General features: G+C 39.9%; 1 protein-coding gene across 4 annotated transcripts in view; it reads left to right on the forward strand.

The window, feature by feature from the left end:
• naaladl2 (N-acetylated alpha-linked acidic dipeptidase like 2) overlaps positions 1-21,863 on the forward strand; it is a 663,050-nt gene that overhangs the window by 368,827 nt on the left and 272,360 nt on the right. For all 4 annotated transcript variants that reach the window (XM_033031269.1, XM_033031267.1, XM_033031271.1 and 1 more), the window contains one exon: positions 13,482-13,632. In XM_033031269.1, coding sequence (XP_032887160.1) covers positions 13,482-13,632 — 151 coding nt within the window. The remainder of the gene's footprint in view (positions 1-13,481; positions 13,633-21,863) is intronic.

The following is a 21,863-nucleotide window of genomic DNA, read 5'->3' on the forward strand; positions in this document are numbered from 1 at the left end:
TGTAAGTCCGTAACAGATTGGAAAATAAATTTCAATTTCTAGCAATAGACCAAGTCTCTATGGAGAAGATCAGTTGCTAGCTGGTACATTGGCATATCATAATCAGCAGCATCATCATACTCCTCAGATTGTAACCAATAAGCAACTCTGTACACCTTGTTTTTCCTCAACTTTTCAATTTTGGCATTGTAAACTACAAGTGTTTGCTCTTCAAACCACGCATGACATGCCTTTCTACCCACTACTTTCCCATTAAGAATGTCCTGTAGATTCCATTTCTTAAGAAAAAAAAATATTTTTTAAATAGCCTAAGTATCCAATTAACAAACTAATCCCATTCACACAAGAATTCACAATATAACATGATTTTTAAATCTCACTGTCATGAATTTACATGCCAGATGGAAGGAATTTAATGTTTAATTCCCATAAATTAATCTAGAAATCTCAATATCATCAACATTTTAATTTTTTTGCACAATACATGGGACTAAAACTGATATTTAGTATAAACATATTGACTATGGGTAGACAATAACACAAAATATAGACGATTTAGATGCTCTTATGACAAAAAGAAAAGAGCAAAAAGAAAGAGCATTTAAATCAACTTGCGAGTGGGTTTTTCTGGAGCGCGATCGATTGGAATGTTGCATTTGCGGTGAATTTGAACCCCATATCGGCAGGAAAAACACTGCCGGTTCGTATGGGGCACAAATCACATTTTCGCAACGTAAAATTAGATTAAAGCCATCCCAAGAAGCAAGATTATATGTCAAATACACGACTTACCCTTTGTTTTGTCCCACTCTTGAGATCCGTTACGTTGTAGGCGTTGAGGGCTTACAAGTTGCCTTTTATTTTAATCAAATTATTAAATTGTCTCGCGATTAAAAAAATAAATAAATCGGGAACGGAAGTCGGATCGATTATTCTTCAGCAGCTAGCGGCCCGAGGAAACCCGACTACCGAGACCCGACTCGGCCTCGGAACCGTGGCGGCGGCAGCGGAGATCCGACTCGGCCTCGGAGCTGTGGCGGCGGCAGCGACCACCCACGGAGTTTGAACCGGCCCGTTCGCGGAGCACGGTTGAGCCGCGGGATTTACCATCACCCGGTGGGGTCACAACATCTGGAGCCTGGATCGCCTCGGCGCAGAGGGAGAACAAAGAGGGAAGAGACAGAAACTTTAAGATTTTGCCTTCCACCACAGTGAGGAGGTGTTTGGTGAACTCACTGTGGTGGATGTTGGATTTGTGTTTATTGTGTGTTTTTGTCATTTTTTAATATATGTATGACTGCAGGGAAACGAAATTTCGTTCAGACCGAAAGGTCTGAATGACAATAAAGGAATCTAATCTAATTTAATCTAATCTAAATCCACTGCCGACAGGCATTAGAAAACTGCATTTTAATTCCCCCCCCCCCCCCCCCCTCAAAGGCGCCAAAGTCGCGCACACGGCCAGTGGCAGAACTGCAGTGCCGCTGAAGGCAAGTTTTGTAACATCGCTACTGATTGTGGATGATCAGCCATGATCACATTGAATGGCGGTGCTGGCTCAAAGGGCCGAATGGCCTACTCCTGCACCTATTGTCTATTGTCTATTATCAGTCATGCAATGTAATTATGCTGGGCATCATAGTACAAAATGCAACCATAGTCCATATTAGTCCGTTGTTGAGGTGGATTTGCGGTTAGGGTTTTGCAGTGTGGTTTAAGAACCTGATAGTTGATGGGAAGAAGCTGTTCTTGAACCTGAAGGTCATGGTTCTCAGGAGCCTATGCTTTCTTCCCAATGGTACCAGTGAGATGAGGCTATGGCCAGGGTGATATGTGTCTTTGTTGATAGTAGCTGCTGCCTTCAGGCAGTACTTTCTGTAGATCCCTTTGATGGTTGAGAGGTCAATACCTGTAGAAATAAAGAACTGCAGATGCTGGTTAATGCACAAAAGTACACAAAGTGCTGGAGCAACTCACCAGGTCAGGCAACATCTCTGGAGAACATGGATAGTATCGGGTCGAGACCCTTCTTCATATCATTAACTGTGCTGATCCTGTCAACGTTGTCCTCTTTGAATGTTCTGTGCTTAGGATGGGTCTTCAGGGATGTGCATGCCAGGAATTTGAAGCTGTTAATTCTCTTGCTGCCATACTGTGGTTCATGGATTCTTGACTTTTCCTTCCTGAAGTCAACAACCAACTCCTTAGACTCAAGAACAAGATTATTGTTCTGGCACCAATCAACCAGATTATCGATCTCCTTCCTGTACTCTGACCCGACATTAACTATTTATTCATTTGACAGTAGTGGTATCATCAGCCAAATGAATGATGATGTTGCAGCTGGCTACACTGTCATGGGTGTTAGGAGATGAGCGGAGACTGAGCACATAGACTTGAAGTGCCCCTGTGCTGATTGTCAGTAAGGTAGAAGCGTTATTACCAATTCATACGGAGTGAGGTCTGCGGATGAGGAAATCCAATTTCATAGGGACAAGCAGAGATCCAGTTCCCTGAGCTTGACAATAGGTTTAGGGAGAATGATTGTGTTGAACGCCAAGCTGTATCCGTCTTGCAGGGCCTTGACCCAAAATGTTGACAATTCTTTTCTCTTCACACATGCTTCTTGACGAGCTGAGTTCTTCCAGTGGTTTGTTTGTTTGCAGTACCTGGATGTTCAGACAACCAGGCATTTTTTTTTTCAGTATCTGCAATCTCCTGAGCCTCTAAAGTCATCAATAGATATGTTTTAACACACAGTCATTAATTCAATTATAACAGGTTAGAAGGAATGATTTTCATGAAATCTCTTTATTTGATCTGAGCTAAATGTTTGATTAATCGAATTATTGTCACAAAACGTCGAAGTGTTCCTGAATTATTATTTCTAAAGATTAGAAGGTTTGCGTAAATTGGATGTTAATTTACAAAAGAACATTGTTGTTATCAATGTAATGAATAAGCTGGCTTGTTTCTGTATTGCTTGACCTCGATCATCAACCAATAATGAACATTGCTCGAGTGTGGCGCCAGTTCATAAAAAAGACAAATCAAGCTCTTGAGGCAGATAGGTCACCTATCTTTTTTACCCTAATATGATTAAGTCAAAAGATAATTTGTCACCATGACATCTAATGGTTGTTGAGGAATAAAAACACTCATAAATTAGCACAAATTAGCACTAAAACTGACATTCAGAAGCCATATGTTACAGCTGCTGCAAGAAATCGAAACAAATGCAGTTGCAATGATAGGTCTGAACAATAACGTCAAATCCAATGGAAACGCATGTTGCTGATGAAGAATGTTAGAAGTACCTCTTGCCTGAACAACCAGATGCTACATTTTTACCATTGTGAAAAAAGCAAATGTATTGTGGTCTGTGAGTGAGAATATACTATCTTGGATAGCAGGATGTGAGCGCACGCTTTTGGCAATAGAACATTGAATGGAATGTGATCTCGAGCGGGAGCCTGAAGGTTTAATATTGGTTAAGTGTTCTATCTTGTTAGTAAATCACTAACTTCTTTGGATGCCAAATATGTTTACACAACTGTCTATCTTTTAGTTATAAATGATAAAGGCAGATAAGTATTTTTATTGCGGACAGGATGTTGTTTCAATTAAAACTAAATAATAGGATAATTATCATGATAATTAGAATAGAATTAATGAGCATTTGGTGCACTATTAATCAATGGTAAACTTGAGCATATGGTATTCTGATTGGATTCAATCAGACTGAATTGATTTGCCACCAGCTAAGGAATCAATATGTAATATTTGGAATTTTTGCAGGAATATAAATTCTAAGGTCATAAAAAATTTGTGGGCATACGCATGATCATTTATTGTTTGCAAAAATTAGATATTATATATAATTTAAAAATTAATAGTTGGTCTTAAAATGTCACCTTAATAAACGTTTCAGAAGGCATAAAAACATTATTTACAGTAGAATTGGGAATAAAAGCTTGTGAAGAATTTCGTCTTCATTCTGATGAAGATTTCTATGCACTTGCAAAAGATAGTTCTCACAGTCAAACATAATACATGATCTTATCACAATCAATGAGCATGCAGTGCTGGTCACCCCATTACAGGAAGGATGCGGAGGCTTTGGAAAGGGTGCAGAGGAGGTTTACCAGAATTATTTCTGGATTAGCTACAGGGAGAGTTTCGACAGCCTTGGAAAGCCGGAGGTTGAGGGGAGACCCCATTGAAGGATATAAAACTGTAAGAGGCATAGATAGGGTAGACAGTCAGTACCTTTTTCCCTAGATAAAAATCTCAAATACTAGAGGGCATAGCTTTCAGGTGCGAGGGGCAAGCTTAAAGGAGATTTGCATGGCAAATTTGAGGCACAGAGAGTGGTGAGTGTTTAGTCATTTTAGTTTAGTTTAGAGTGCCTGGAATGCGCTGCCGGGGGTGGTGGTTGAGGCGGATACGATAGTGACATTTAAGAGACATTTGGATATGCACATGGACATGCAGGGAGTGGAGGGATATGGATTATATGCAAACAGATAAGAGTAGTTCTGGGCATCATGCTCAGCACAGATACTGTGGGCTGAAGGGCATGTTGTGGTGTACTGTTCAATGTTCCATAATTTGTAATAGTACACAGTCTCACAAATTTATCAAAACCAAAAAAAAACCAGTAAAAGTTTAAAGTTAATTGGAACATGGTTACTCAATTATTATTTTTGAAGTTAATGCCTATTTGAAATGTAATTTTAGCAGATGAGAGATATTTACTCCATAAAATTCAAGTATCAAGGCGTTTTATACGACATACAAATATTTGGAATGAGGATAAGCAAACTCACCATTAAGCCTGGGCACAAAAACATTGATATTCCTTTGCATAGTGTGCAGGAACTTGTAAGTGAGTTTTAAACTGTCGCCTAAACAGGGCATGAAAGAGTAGAATCCAAATATTAAAGTCACTGTGCCTTTTTTTAAATTATTTTAGATTTACAATGGGCATAATTATGGCATATGAATTCTAACATAAGCAAATGTGGAATCTTGCGGATTGGGATCTGTGGAATCCGCATTCCAGTGAGTCAGTGTCTGAGTCTGATGAAGAGCACCGACGCAAAACGTCATCCGTTCACTTCCTCCACAGATGCTGTCTGGCCTGCTGTGTTCCTCCAGCACTTTTTCGTGCTCAAGATTACAACATCTGCAGTCCCTAGTGCCTACATATAACAAGGCATGTTATATCGATATTCCACTTTATGATGAATAATATTATGAATAATCCTTTATATTATTATCAAAGGTATCAAAGGTATTTTATTGGTCACATTCACATATACCTAGGTGTAGTGAAGTGAAATGCTTCTTGCCATTTTGCAGCACATAAAGAAGGAATACAGACATAACATTAATAAGAGTTTTAAACATAAAGAACATCCCCCCACAATGGTTCCCATTATGAGGGAAGGCACAAAGTCCAATCCCCAACCCCAGTTCACCCATAGTCGGGCCCATTGAGGCCTCCACAGTTGCCTCTACGGAGGCCCGATGTTCCAGGCCGTTCTCGCAGGGTGATGTTGCTCCGGCGTCGGGAGAGTCCTCTCAGCGGCTTGGGAACCCTGGAACGGCCGCTTCCATACTGGAGGCCGCGGCTTCCGAAGCCAACAAGGCCGCGCCGGTTGGAGCTCCACAACTGGCGATCTCGTCTAGAGATCCCAGGCTCCCGGTGTAAAGTTCAGCGCCGCCGCCCGCAGCTGGTCGCTCCACAGTCCCGCAGCTCCACGATGTTTTCCTCAGCGACCTTCAGCTCACCGGAGCTCCAGCGCGGCGACCCGGGCAAGGCATCGCCCGCTCCGCGATAGCGCTCCAGCGCTGTGCCGCCGCCGAAGCCGAGGTTCTGGGCGGTCCCCGACAGGAAATGCCGCTCCAGGCCCACTGGTAGGCCGCGAGGACGGGTCGAAGCTGCAGCCCGGAGAAAAGCTGCCTCTCCGACCAGGTAGGGACCCTGAAAGGTAGTTTCCCCCTTCCCCCAGAAATGAAATATTAAATATTTAAGCAAAAAGTTTACAATACAAATTTTTTTTTAAATAGTGCTGGGTAGTTTGAAAAGCAGGAATAATGCATTGAAGAGTTAATGTGGACCATATATAACAAAGTGTATGATTTTTAGTTCAATTTACAGGTTGGCTTGACTGTAAGTGACTTGCAGGTCAGTTCAACTAATTTCCCTCAGTTGTGATGGTGAAGGCTGAAAATCATGCAGCTTATGATGAATTACATATAGACACATTGAGGTCGCAAACCACACAAGGATGGCAATCCCAGAAATTGCTGTCCATTTCACAGAGCTCTGATGGTGAATGGCAATAATCTTGCTTCTGTTACTCTCAAAAATCCTATGCAATGGGTAACATCAGACAGTGGATTTACAGTCACTGAATATTTGCTCATGCTTTGGATATTAGATGGCCCAGTTGGTGTCATCTGAGAATTTTGAAAATGTAAATGAGTGATCTCTAATTAATATATATGTAAGTGCTGATGATTTGCACTGAGATAGTATACAAAAGTACATGGATTTTTTGTTAAGTGAAGGGCAGTGCTGATGGGCATGGTGAACATTTTGAGGAGGTGACAAGGAGGCAGGGTTAGGGTAGTTTATTTTAGTCTGTAGATTTTAGAAAATCTTTGATAGGGTTCCCCATGTCGGCTGATCAAGAAAGTATAAGCCAATGGGATCTCACAACGGTGGCAAATCGGATCTAGTCATTGATGGATGTCTTTGCTTCAGAAAGGCTGGTTCCAATGAGGTTCCAGAAGTTTCAGTCTTTGTTGTTTTTTGAATAGATTAATGAAAGTGGGTGAGGCGGCACTTTCATGACAGGCATGGATGTGATGGGCCAAATGGCCTCATTCCCTGTGGTCATTTTTCTGTGTTTCTGTAACACATCTTTTGGATTTGAGTGTGGTTTAATTTATGTGAAGTTGCTGGAAACACTACATTAAACAATATAAACAGCCATTTGCACAATTTTCCAGAGCTTTCCCCAATGCCTATATGCACAGTTTAACAGGCATTCATGAACATCTTGCACAGTGAATAGAAAAGGGAGGAAATTAATATAAAACATGACAAAACTGCAATGGGAATTGTCTGTGCAGTAGTAAACCAGCAACGTTGCTGCTGATCAATTTGATGAAAAATTGCTTTTTGAGGATTACAGTGTTATACCATGTAATCCACAATGTATTTCTCGACTGATGAGATAGAGCAGTGATCATTGAAAAAGAAAAGTTATAATTATTAAGTGAATAAAAATTCCGGGTCAATCAGAATGTAGTTGCTGTGTGGTAGGGGAATAGTGAAAATTGGAAAACGTTTGCAACTTGCAGGCTCTAGGAAGAAGCATTCAGCAGTAAGTACGTGACGTGTTTTTTTAATGTGAAAAAAAGTTTTGCTCCTTGAATATCCTTGTGATGTAAAGCTGTGGTGCTGGAAATTGGTGCTACATAACTTTTGGAAAGGAATTCTACATAACCTTTGGAAAGGAATTTTTGACATTTTCTCAAAGACATTAAAAACAAAACTGGACCCCCATACGGAACTGATTATTTTCGGAACATCAGAAGCCTGCCCTGAGATATCAATATTTCAAAGACGTTTCCTTAATTATGGCCTGATAACGGCAACATTTTTTGGAAAAATACATCTGCCCATGAAATGTGGATTACAGATGTGTCTGAGACGCTGCATCTTGAAAATATGAGTCTTGTCTTAGCAGAAAAACCAGAGCAATTTTCGAAGACATGGACTCCATTCATTGATTAATTACAAGGATAGTATGGTGCAACACAACTTTGGAATTAAACCGATTTACGGGTTGGGTGATGGGTGGGGAGAGATATGAAGCAGGTATATCATCACTTTTTGTTTTTCTTTCTGTTTTTGTCTTTTTATTTCTTTATGTTCTTCTCATTTATTTTACTTACTCACTGTTCAACTACAGCTATTTGGTAGTCTAGGGGTTCTATTCTTACACATTCACTTTCTCTTTCACTTTCTCTCTTTCTTGCTTTCTCTTTCTTTTTCTTTTTCATCTTAGCTAAAAATTAAAATTGATGCTGTACAATAAATGTATTATGTCATATGCCGCGGTTTATATTTTTGTACACTGCTTCTAGTAAAAATTTAAAAAAAATTTAAAAAGAAGAAATTGTCTTTTCCTAATTATATTTAAATTGTTGCCTGTCCTTCAGCGTGTGTTGCTGAGTCATCTCTCACGTCTCTGCAATCAAATTATTTTCTACAGCATCGTTTCTGATGCTTGTGTTTAATTGTATTTAATTTAATTTAAAAAAAAACAAATGTTCAGGCATTTTGCCACCATAATTTCATACTCATTCTAAACAGGTATACTGAATAAACATTTAGAAAAAGAACAGAAGTGCATTAAAATGTAAAATTTACCGCTGCATTTCTCTTTGTTCCCACAACTACTTGCTCTCCGCATTGCATTAGATGAGACTTTGGCAGCTAATGTTTGCAAATAGTGATGTCCTCATTCTTTAGGATTCCCCTCTTCCATTATAGATGAGACTCTCACTAGGGTCTCCTCGATATCCTGCAGCTCCACTCTTGCTACCTCTCCCCCCATTCGTAACGAGGACAGTCCCCCTTGTCCTCACCTTCCACCCCATCAGCCGTCGCATAAGCATATAATCCTCCAACATTTTCGCCACCTCCAAAGGGATGCCACTACTGGCCACATCTTCCCATCTCCACCCCTTTCTGCTTTCCGCAGAGACCGTTCCCTCCAAAACTCCTTGGTCAACTCGGCCCTTCCCACCCAAACCACCCCCTCCCCAGGTACTTTCCCCTGCAACCGCAGGAGATGCAACACCTCTCCTTTTACCTCCCCCCTCGACTCCATCCAAGGACTCTGACAGTCTTTTCGGGTTCACTTGCGCCTCCTCCAACCTCATCTACTATATTCGCTGTTCCAGGTGTCAACTCCTGTATATCGGCCAGACCAAGTGCAGGCACGGCGATCGTTTCGCTGAACACCTCCGCTCTGTCAGCCTTAACCTACCTGATCTCCCAGTTGTTCAGTACTATAACTCCCCTTCCCATTCCCAATCTGACCTTTCTGTCCTGGGCCTCCTTCATTGTCAGAGTGAGGCCCAGCGCAAATTGGAGGAACACCACCTCATATTTCGCTTGGGTAGCTTGCTCCCCAGCAGTATGAACATTGACTTCTCTAACTTCAAGTAGCCCTTGCCCTCTCTCTCCATCACCTCCCCTTCCCAGTTCTCCCGCCAGTCTTACTGTCTCCGACTACATTCTATCTCTGTAACGCCCACTCCCCTGACATCAGTCTGAAGAAGGGTTTTGACCCGAAACGTCACCCATTCCTTCTCTCCAGAGATGCTGCCTGTCCCGCTGAGTTACTCCACGATTTTGTGTCTACCTTTTGCAAGGAATGGCACTGATATGGTCTCAGATCCATTGCAAACCAATGCAGATTTTAGTGAGACTTAAAATCCACATGGCAATGTCAGATGAGTACAAAGTCACTCCAAAAAGTGAAAACATTAAACCACGCCTTTACAGGAATTATAATTGGCAGATTCACATTTATTTTTATTTTTATAGTACCTTAGAGTAATGAAACTTGGCATGCCACATAGTAAGGCACTTTCATGTTTAAAGTGTTATTCATACTCATAGAGTAATCTTAACGTCTTGCACCTAATTCATTATTTATGAAACATTGTAGCTGGTATATAGGCGAGCACAGCAACATCATAATAAGAATGATAATTCTCTTTCGATAGGGGGATTTTGGAGACAACTCTTTCTTAGCTTTTCATTACGGTACTGAGATTACAATAATTATTAACAATGCTGAGGGATACAGGGAGAATCTGCCGACTGTCCATGGAGGGATATTATATATCCATCTATATAGAGAGATTACCATTTGGTTTAACAGCGCATCTGAAATAATGGCATGGAATTTGTATTGATAATCACAGTTATTATGCAATAAATTGGTTCATAACTTCTAATGTTTGCCATGAAAATCTAAATATAAAAGTGTGGAAGTTGCTATTCCTCAAGATTCTGGGTTGAGTGCATCTGCCGAGAGGCTATTAAATATAAATCGTACAATGACATGAAACGGGTGCCTTTTCTCACTATTTCCACCAAATATTTTGTGCTGTTCCATTACTCTGCTCAAAGATGCCCTGTAGAGGCTGTCACTGGAAGAAGCCCCGGAGCAAGTCTCTACTCCCGAAGGTCCATTCAAACTTTGTGTCCGAATGTTAAAGGGAAAACACCATTGCTTTACAGTTGGCAGCAATATTTGCTGTAGTAGAAAAATGCATGGGCTTATAACATGGTTGTTGGAAAATAGTCATCTTGACATGCATTCTACCTTGCATATGCAATGGCCTGCAATCCAGGAAAGTGCATCAGGTTTCTTCAAGGGTGCCAGTGATGAAACAGGATGCTGCCTCTGTAAGTTCGATACTACCGAAAGGGAAATATTACGAGGTGAAGTTCAGATTCATCAGAATAGTTGAATCGCACAGATAGAAGTTTGGGATAATTGAGGGCTTTGTGGGCAACCATTACATCAAAAAGTCTTGTGGAGCAAATTTTCATTTTGCTTTTAGTTATCTGCACACTTTGACTATGAAATTATATTTTCAAACTTGTGATAATTGCATGAAAAGTGTTTCCCTTCTCATCGTACCAAAGCAGATACACATTCTCTGACCTACTTGACTTAAGAACTGGAGACTTTCTTGTCTTTCTCTTCACCAAGTCATGTTTGTTTGAGAGCTATTATATCACAGGATTAAAATGGTAAAATCTCATTAATTGATTTTGGATGTATTCACTTCTAATCCAAGCATGTACAGTAAATGGATTTCATGAAAAATAAGTGTTTTTAGTTACTTAATCCATTTTTATGGATTTTCTTGTGTACAGAAAATCTATTACAAGAATACAATTAAAGTTACTTTCAATTTAATCTTGGTATTGATCACAATAAGCCTTTCAGCCTTACCTCAAATTTTGATCATTGTTGCATTTTCAAAATGTCATGAACGAAATGTAATTATTCTGTTTTGTATCAATAGTGATAAAGTAAGACCATATTCCAGAATTCAGTGAAACCTTTTCAAAGTTTTTAAATTAAAATATTGTTTAACTCACAAATAAATATTATTGTTGTTAACCTTTTCTTTTGCAACTTGTTAAATGTTGTGTTCCAGTCATTTTAGTTACATATATTATTCTGGAATGATAGAATTCAAATCCAGCTTGGTTTTGGTACTGGCTTCTTATTGTCACGTGGATCGTGATATAGTGATAAATCTTGTTTTGAATGCAATTCATACCATTTGTAAGTAAGTCAGGTGGTGCAAATGAGAAAACAAACAAAGTGCAGTAGATAGTGTTACAGCTACGGAGAAAGTGCAGGGGCTACAACAAGGTAGGTTGGAAGATCAAAAATTGTTCCCTTGCACATGAGAGATCCTTTCAAGAGTCTGGTAATATCTGTTCTTGAATCTAATGATGTATGCTTTCAAGTTGGTATCTTCAACCTGATGGGAAAGGGAAGAAGAGAGAATGACTGGGGTGTGAATGGTCCTTGTTAGCTGTTTTTCTGAGTCAGTATGACGTTTACATGGAGTTGAGGAGGCTTGTTTTACGTGATTTTCCGGGATGCGTCCACAACTCTATAATTTCTTGTGGTGTTCGGGCAGTTGCCAAGCCAAGTTTGGTTGTAAGCAAACAGGATGGCTCTCTACGGTACATCTAGGGAAATTGGTAAGAGTCATTGAACACACACTGGATTTCTTTATTTTTCGGAGGAAAGAGAGGTTTTGGTGTTCTTTCTTGGTTAAGGCATCAATGTGGTTGGACTGGGATAAATTGTTGGTGATATTTTCACCAAGGAACTTGCAGCTCTCGACCATCTCCAATTCAGCACCATTGATACAGACTGGGGCATGTACCTCAATGACCAGCTCCTTTGTTTACCTGACACCATCCAACAAAACTCTTGATCATCTTCCTATACGTCATATTATCATTGTTTGTTGTCTAGCTTACGGCAGTGGTGACTTCTGCAAACTTGTAAATGGAGTTAGAATTAAATTTGGCCACACACTTGTGAGTGTATAGTGAGTATATTAAGGGGCTGAGAACACAGCCTGGCGGGGCACTGGTATTGAGAAATATTATGGAAGGTGTTTTGTAGTTCAGCCTTACTCTGCAGGTCTGTGTGGTTTCTGAGAACATGGCCAGGGAGTTGCTTCCCGCACATTCACTCTCAGGAAAGCCGATCTGATGATGCGGATACAGGTGCATCCGAGGCTATTGGGGCAGGTGATCTCATTTCACTGAACTTCTCTTCAAAATGAGGATGAAATGCAACAAGAGAATTGGTGAGGGATGCGTTGTGGCCAGCGACATTGCTTTTTAGCCTGTGCAGCATGCAAGTCTTGCCACAATCCACGAGTGTCGATGTGGTTAGCCTGGTTGATTCTGGCTTGGCCTGGAACTTTTTCTTGCCATCCTTTTGGCTTTGTGAAGGTTGTACCTAGCTATATAGTGCAGGTCAAGATCACTTTATTTGAGCGTTTCAGACTTGGTCTTTAGTCAGGAGTGGATCTCATAGTTCATCCATGGATTCTTGTTGGTGAACACTTACATTGACTTATTTGGCTTGCAGTCCTCCACACACTTACTGACAAAGTCTCTGATGCCAGCAGTGTATTCATTTAGCTTGGCTGTTGAGTTCTTGAAAATGACGTCGACCAACTCAAAACAATCAAGTAGGAGCTCATTTGTTTCCTCAGACCAGCATCATATGACATAACAAGTGTTAACTAGATTTCATATTATTATCATTGTCATGATTAAAACAGATATATAAAATTTAACAAATGTTTTAAGTGCTCCATATGCCAGGAATAATACTGAAAGTGTGCGCAGCTGTCATAGCTAAGAGCTCAGACATAGGCTCAGTATGCACTGCAATCTTACGTGTAATTATTTTCATAGGCAGCTAACTCCAAGTGAAGTATGTTTCATTAGAACTGTCTCGATGTGGCAAGCAATTTTGAATGTATTAAATGGGCAGTTAGTATTTGAGCTTTATGACCCCATCTTCTTTACTAATCACATACTGTCTGCCAAAGTGACACTAAAAAAGTAAATAAACGGTGAATATAGTGAATATTTTTGCAAATTGGTTTGCGTATTTCCATAGTAAGATTAAAACAAAATCCATAACAATGGCCACAGAATATGTGGTTGGAGGTGACTCGAATGTCCAAGATTATAATGTATTGAATGTCAATTTAGGAATCTGCAGGATGCCAGCAAATAGTAACAATTATGTTTTTAACTCCACTACGCTAACTGGAGGATTTTAAATCTTTATTAACCAAATTGTACTTTCTGATATTTGCAGCTCTCTTTACTATTGGAGGCTGGTTTTGGAGGAGCTTTAGTCTACATCGATCCCTGTGATTTACCCCCAAGGGAGAAGATAGGCAACGAAACATTTTGGCTTTCTTTAAACCCTGGAGGAGATCCATCTACACCAGGATATCCCAGTGTTGGTGAGTAAGAGAGGTTTCCTAACATTAGTTGCCAAAATATCGTAGCTGTAGGGAAAACGGGCGTGCCAGATGTCTTTTGACAAATATTTTGATTTTCTGTAAGTGATTTGCTAACGAGCTATCTGCAATTTTGCATAAAAGCCCCAGAAGCAATAGAGAGGGCAGGACCTGAATCATGGCAAGTCACTTGCAGCAGCAAATCCTTTGCCCTGGTCATAACGACAGGAAAAAATAATTTGCATTGGTTTATTTGTACTGTTGAATGTCTGCTCATTTGTGTCAGCTAAAAACATGTGCTACTGACGCAGGCAGAAGCTTTCTCTCTAAACTGGATTGTTGTACTAATACCAGCTTTAATACACAACTGTATTGAATCATGATGTCATTTCCCAAGCTGAACTATTTGAGTAAGACACCATGCAGCCAATTATTTCATTCTGTTCTCTGTTCTTACATAAAGTAGGGGAAGACTCTCCAAACTGCTCATTTCTTACCCCTGTAAGTTGACACCTATTTCGGGTGAATTACATTTAAATCATTTTCCTAGAAGTGCAAGAACAGCACAATATGTTCCTGAATAATTGTACTGAATATTTTAATATTCTGACTGATCAACCTTCTTCATATGTAAATTGTACAATACTACTTTGATGATTTATTAGGAAGCGGCCTTGCCTCAAATGATTTGTAAAGTAACCTGACGTGGCTGATACTCTAATTTAATTTCTACGATTTGTAAAAACCCAATGGTCAATATAAGAGATTTATTCAAATATATATTTTGAAATATTTGACTGATTGCACAGTTTAAGGAGCTTTTATAGACTTGGCTTCAAGGTACGGGATTAACAGTTGATTTTGTGTCATCCTTTGGCATCTGATTGATCTCATTAAATTCTCAAGTATTATTCTAAGAGAACGCAAAGATAATTACCAGGGACAGTTTAGACTTACACAGCACAGAGTGTTCTGGTGGTTGAAGTACAATCTCCAGGAATTTTCTCTGACATCTACTTTCATTATCTCAAAGCACCTTTCATGTGCTGAAGTTTTGAGGATGATCCTAGCAATTATTTCAGTGGAGCATATTGTACTTTAATCACGATAGGGTGTATATATGTTACATAATATGTGGGATTAAATTTTCAAATGCAGAAACGGTGGGGTAGGCAGATCTAACTGCATTTCTCAAATATGAATAGATTGAATAAACTAGGGAATGGGGTGAGCTAGATTCTACTCTGAAAAACAGTCTGGAGAGCAAATTATCTTGTTATGTGCTGTGATAATTCTAAGAACTTGTCAACGGCGTGCATCTATCCAAAAAGCAAGGATGAAATTATTTATTCAGCATCTTAGGCAAGTAGGTGTAAAGGAGAAAAGTTCCTCTCTGGAAATCCAAGCAATATTGGGGCAGAGAACATTGCAGCAAAGCTTCATCAGACAGGTGGGGTCTGTTCATATGGTCTGTGCTCTGGCCTCTGGAGGAAAGAGAGGTGATCTCATTGATATGGGGAAGATGCAGATAGGATACTATCCCTGAGCAAGGAATCTAGAAGCATAGGTCCCTATGGCAAAATAGGAAATAGGCAGCATCTCCGGAGGGAAGGAATGGGTGACGTTTTGGGCCAAAACCTTCTGGCTCAATCCTTGGAGTTCTCTTCTGAGGGCCATGGAGACCCGGCTATTGATTGGATTCATAACCAAGATGCAATATAGAAATGGGGCAGAAAAATTATTTTGACACAGAACATGATCTTGTGAAAGGGAATGCACGAAAGGCTTTACCTTCCCATTTCTGCTGCAATTCTTCATGTAACTTCAAAAAAATATATAAACACGCTTCTTGAAAACCTGCCCTTTCTGTTCCCATTGCTTCCATATTTTCACATTGTTCCATATTTTTACGGAGATTCGGCTTGTCGAATAGGATTCTCCTAAACCTCTACAGGTGCATGGTAGAGAGCATACTGACTGGTTGCATCGTGGCCTGGTTCAGTAACTTGAACGTCCAGGAGCAGAAAAGACTACAAAAGGTTGTGACCACTGCCCAGTCCATCACCGGATATTTCTGTACTATAATACCTGAGCACAACTTTGAAGCAACGTGCTTTCACACCTTCTGTTAAATTTATAGTCTTGTTGATTAATATCAACCGAAGGAGGCCTCAAAATGATTATTGGGGTATTTGGGTTGTAGGTGACAAAAGCATGTGTAGAGATTACAGAGGATGCACAAGGGATTTACTGAGATGATACCAGGAAATAAAGGCTCTATTCCAGGAGATCAGTGAACCAGTGTACACCTTCTTAAAAGAAAGAAACTTTAAAACTGTTGTTCAAATTACAAAGCAAGCAAGCAAGTTTATTTATATTGCACATTTCAACAACAAGGTAATTCAAAGTGCTTTACACAAAGCATTAAAGAGCAATCAAGGCAATTAAAAACAGTCATTAAAAAGAATAGAGAATAAAAACGAGCTAAATAGAATAAGACAAGTATAAAAAACACGAGTAAAAGTTACAGTGCTATGTAAGAAATTAATAATTATTTAATTTAATTAAAGGCAACGTCAAACAGAAAAGTCTTCAGCCCCGATGTAAAAGAACTGAGAATTGGAGCAAACCTGCATTTTTCTGGAAGTTTGTTCCATATATGTAGTGGTTTATATATAAAGGGTTTTAATGAGATAGTTAGGGAAAAAGTAGTATATATATAGTTCATAATTATTCATTGATTATATTCAAAATCATATTATTTATAATAATATTATTGATGTGATTTATGAATATAATTTGCAGTTATAGTTGATACGATGCGATATAATATGATACAAAACGATAAAACTTTATGTTTTATAGATAAAACTTTTGATGTTTGTGTGTGTGTATGTGTGTGTGCACATGTATGTTTATGTGGCATTTTATTTGTGCACATGTGCACATGTGCACATCCATGGCCTTTTCTGTATAACTTTTACTAAATTCAATTTTTTCCCGCTTAAGTAAGATATCAGTACAAGCAAAACTATAATGAATGAATGACATTGTTAAATCAATCCTTCACAATCTTAACAGGCTTCATTTAAATCAATTAAAAGCAGTTGTTTTTACAATTGTTTTTGTCTGGGTGAATAGCTCCTTCATGATATCATGCTGTTCGTGTAATGTTTAAAGAAAATTAAGTAGTTCATTTGAAAAATGACTAATCACAGCCTCATTGTTACACCATCTCCAGCAATTTAACTGTAATTACATTTTGTGCTTAAAATCCCAGTTAGTATTCCTAATCATCAGTTGAATCTGTGTTCCCCGATATTCATGCTACATTAATTTTTTGTTGCCTCTCCTGATTTGCTGGACTACCCCATTGCATACATTCTTGCTTTGTGACCAATCCACCGGGTGCCTGCTACCCTCACTTTAGTTGGTTCAACCAGATCCAGTATTCCTTGTTTTTATTGCGTTGTCTCGATATTCCAGTGTTTAACATGCCCAGTACTGTCCAGGACGGACAAAGCCATATGACTATTGTGAGTACACAAATACACAGATTTTAGGCTTACTTTTCTCTTTTTTTATTTCCTAAATTGCAATGGCAGCACTATTGCACCCTCTTCATTCTTCTTCCTCGTGTTCGGCCATCTTCTAAATCACGTCTTTCCGGTCGGTCAGTGACAGTTGTCAGTTGGTGGTTGCAGAATTGGCTATTTCAGTCAGTCACTGTGGTACAGTTCCTGTCGTCAGCATTGCCCGGGATGCGCCAGGTGGAGGCTTCTGCTTGCATCCCACACTCTTCATTCAAATTGCGTGACGTGCAAATGACGCTCAAGTGGGACAGGCCCTTTAGAAATCTTCCTTTTCCTTTGTGTGAGTGACTCGCTGTGTTGGTAATGCTCCACAAAGACAACTTCAAATTTCCCTCACAATAGGAGAGTCTCTTGTCATCAGACACAATGTCAAATATGGCTTTGTGTCAAACACTGACTTCCCAAGGACACTCAACACTCACAACTGATTTGGATAAAGAAAAACTCAATTGCGCACAATGCATTCACTTTGCGTTCCTTCTGTTACTCATCATCTCAGGGTTTTTTTCCACACAAATCATGAGAGCCGGAGCTTTTCAGGATGTGAACTATTTTTATACATCCAATCATAAGTAAATCTATATAATTATTGACAAATCAGCCTTGTGCATGCCATTAAGTGCCTGTTTGCTGCCAACTCAGACTGCTGCTATCATCTGGTGGCAGAAATTTCAACGCTGTTACAGACTGCTGTGATTCAGCAGCATGCGAGCTTTCTACTGACTCCACTAATTCTACAAATCCTGTCACAGGGCCAGAGCCAGCATGTTGTTGTTCTCTGAGAGGCTGGGATGCAGATTCATGATCAACTGATATTAAGGTCTGTAAGGGCAGTTAGTTGAAGAAAGTGACATTGAGAAAAGACCAACTATGTTCTTATAGGGCAGATATGAGGCTTGTCGTGGATGACTCCTACATCTTTTTCTCATGTTATCTGGACAGAGATGATCCTGACGGGCATTGTTTCACGCCTGGCTTCAATCTGAAGAGTTTGGCTCACTGGCCACTACAAGTTGGTGGTGGTGGGAATACAGCACTGTCATGTCATGGACTCATTGATGTCCCAGCGGTTCTTCTGCTAAAGGGCAGATTGCTGAATTGTTATCACTACTTTGAAACTCTTGCAGTTCCCAAGATCAGAGCCAGCAGGCTGAGCTTCCACTGTAGATCTTGCAAGTTGAAAGGCATCAGCCATTGAAAGGCTTCCACTTCTATACTGGGGTGTGATTTTGATTTGGAGCCCTCGGATGAGCTCATGTGGTCACAGGGAGAACTTGTAAGCTTTGCACAACCACCACCATCAGACGCCAGGATTGAATGGTGGAGCTGAGAGGCAATAGCTCTACTAGCTGTATCTATGTGTGCTGGAACAGATGGGCTGCAGGCCCTGCAAAGCCAATGCTAGAACTGAACCGCTAAATATCTCTCACTGTTTTCCAGGCAGGTTAGACAATGCCCCAAACATTTTTAAATGTCTGTTCAGCAATTTTCATTTGCAGCCTAAAAATGTGAATAAAGCTTGGAAAAGAAAAATGTTCATTCAAAAATTTATAATTAAACTTGAGAATGGGTGAAAAAAAGCAAACCTCTGAAGCTTGGCACCTCGTTAAAAATGTTGAGAACATGTGTCGAGATGCTCTTTTGTTGCAGTCGATATCTACATCTTTCAGGAGAAAACTGGTTTGCAATATCACACAAATTTATTTTTGTCTGGCCACCGTCTACGATGTCGTCTCATAATTCACCAGTAACAGGTCCCAAATTTACCTTCTCAATGTTCTAAGATCTAACGTAGAACACAAGTAACTCAGCGGGTTAGACGATACCTCTGGAGGAGATGGATAGGCGATGGGACTCTTTTTCAGACTGGTAGAATCATGGCCGGCTTTACAGCACAGAAGCATTTCTTTGGCTCATCATACCCATCTAATCTTTTTGCCTGCCTACATTAATTCCATTTACCCAGATTACTACCATCTTAGTCAGATGGTATTTCTTGTGTATTTCAAATGGAGAGAGAGGGAGGCGAGAAAGAGGAATACATGAAAACTGGATGCTACCAGGCAAAAGGGTATATAGGATGAGGGAGAAATGAGATGTGGCAGAGAGGATTGAATATGAACATATCATCATCTTCGGTGATGTTTATTTGTGTGTGCGCGCATGTGTATGCACAGATTTTTGTGGCAATAATTTGCTGCCACCATGCAACACCAGAACCCGCATCCTGAACAAAACACAAAGTGCTGATGTATTTCAGCAGGTCAGGCAGCATCGATGGAAGAAATGGATAAGTGATATTTCAAGTCAGCGGCCTGCTTCAGACGGATTGTAGTAGTGGGGAGAAAGCTGGAAAAAAGGTGGGGGTTGGACAAAGCCTGGAAATGTTGGTAACTCTGAAGTAGCCACATCTCAAAGTAGCTATGTTTGAGGAGATTCTGCAGCTAACCAGTAAAATGGAGACACTAGGAACTGCAGATGCTGGAATCTTGAGCAAAACTCAAAGTGTTGGAGTAACTTCCTGTTGTTCTAACCAGCAGTTTAATGAGGACAATGCTTTCCATTTATAAATGGTACGAACATTTAAATTCAATTCTGCCAATTAATGACAACTCTTCCAGCTGAATAAAAATGACAAACACTAATTGTGTTTACTCCAAGGTGTTGAAATTATTATATTCAGTTTCTGAATTATTTTATTGTTAGTTCATTTTAGAATGTAATTTAAATTTCCCAAAGATTTTCTTGTCTTTAATTGCATGTATACCTTTTAACGGTTGTGATGTCAGAATGGAAAGTAACCTCAAGATGAAACATTTTAATTGGCTTTCTACTTGATATCCTCGGGTAGAAATACAGTGCACCATCTTTTAGTTGTTCCAGTTCAGTCATTATTTGGACTAAGATGAAAACTAATCCTGATTTGCTTTAACAAATAAAAAGCTTCTTTATTCAGAAGGAAGAGAAATTGAGTGAAAAGCAAGAAAGACTCTTGGGCCCAGACATTGGCTCACCTTGTCCTTTGTTGGCACAAGCCCCGTCCCTGGAGCACACTTGAAAAGCAAGGCAGCTTCCCATGGATGTTCTGCCAGCTATCCAGAATTGGTAAGCTTTTAAAGTAACGATCAAAATAAAAGTATTTAAAATCCCTCACTACAAAGTCTTCAGTTTTGCATCCCGCTGAGCTTCTTTGCCAGTCTTTATCGCTCTTTTTACAAATGGATGCTTTTCTTTTTTACTCTCTTCTGCTTTGTTTATTTGAATTTTTATTCAGGCTATTAGTTATTAATACTAACTGTGTCCAAAAATGGTGGTCGTTCTGCAGATTTGAACAATTTAAACATCACATTTTCTAGCTTGGTTTGTTTGTGAGCTGCAAGGCAGCAGTTTTAATATTTTACAGCTCATGAATGTGGATTGGGCCACATACATAAGATCGATAGAATTGTAAATGTCATCATAATCATCATAATCATACTTTATTAGCCAAGTATGTTTTGCAACATACGAGAAATTTGATTTGCCATACAGTCATACCAATAAAGAGCAAAAAACACACAAAATACAGTTTAACATAAACATCCACCACAGTGATTCCTACACATTCCTCACTGTGATGGAAGGCAAAAAAAAAAGTTCAATCTCTTCCCTTCTTTGTTCTCCCTCGGTCTGGGGCCTTGAGCCTTCCGTTGTCGGGGCGATCTTGGCTCCCGTAGCCGACGGTTGGGACCTCCACATCGAGGCGATCAAGCTCTCGCATCAGGGGGGATCTCAGCTCCCCCGTGCCGGGCGATCAGACCCCGGATCGGGGCTAGTCGAACCTCCTGCGACTTTGGAGCTTCCTGACATCAGTCTCTACCCGAGACTGCGAGCTCCTCGATGGTGAAATCCGCAGGCCGCGGTTGGAACGTCGATCCCAGGCTCGATATTTAAATATCATAAACAGACTTTAAAGAAATAAGATGTTTTTGTTGCATTAAACATCAGGGATTTCTAAATCCCTTTGGCTTGTATTCATTAGACCTCCACTTTTTTACCAAGTTACCTAAACTTTCTTTTGCCTAGTTCTTTAACGCAAGTGGAAGAGATGGAGACTTAGAGTAGATTGGTTTTGTATCTGTCCTGACATGAAAGTCTGTGGCATCTACATAGTATTCTGAAACGTTTCTGGATGTTTTCCCAATAGTTTGGCAAAGTCGTTTTTTGAACTATAGATCCTGAACATGACACTCCAAATCCCTGAACAGATCTTTGCCCATCAATGTTGACCAATTAGTATGCACAGCTACAATTGTCGGTTGTTCTACTTGCTAACAGTTGGGACTCGCTGAACATGTTATTTAGTTTTCAGAGATTTGTTTGCATCTATTTTTAAGTTCACTGTTCTCATTGTCAAGCATACTCAGCTGAAGTTACTTAAAGATGTGTCTTTTATCCAATTTCAAATAATTTGTGACTATCAATGCCCTTGAAGGTGCACTGGACGCTTTCAGGGGAAAGGCGGATCTGAGGGGAAGATGAGATTGGAGGACAATCTACAGATGAATGGATCCATGCAGGTGGGGGGTTCCAAATGATCTGGACTGACAGCAAGTTCGGCTCTAGGGATCGTGGCATTTTATGGTGGATTGAGGGATGGAG

The sequence above is a fragment of the Amblyraja radiata genome, chromosome 13 (genome assembly GCF_010909765.2).
Source record: "Amblyraja radiata isolate CabotCenter1 chromosome 13, sAmbRad1.1.pri, whole genome shotgun sequence".
Classification (NCBI taxonomy): domain Eukaryota; kingdom Metazoa; phylum Chordata; class Chondrichthyes; order Rajiformes; family Rajidae; genus Amblyraja; species Amblyraja radiata.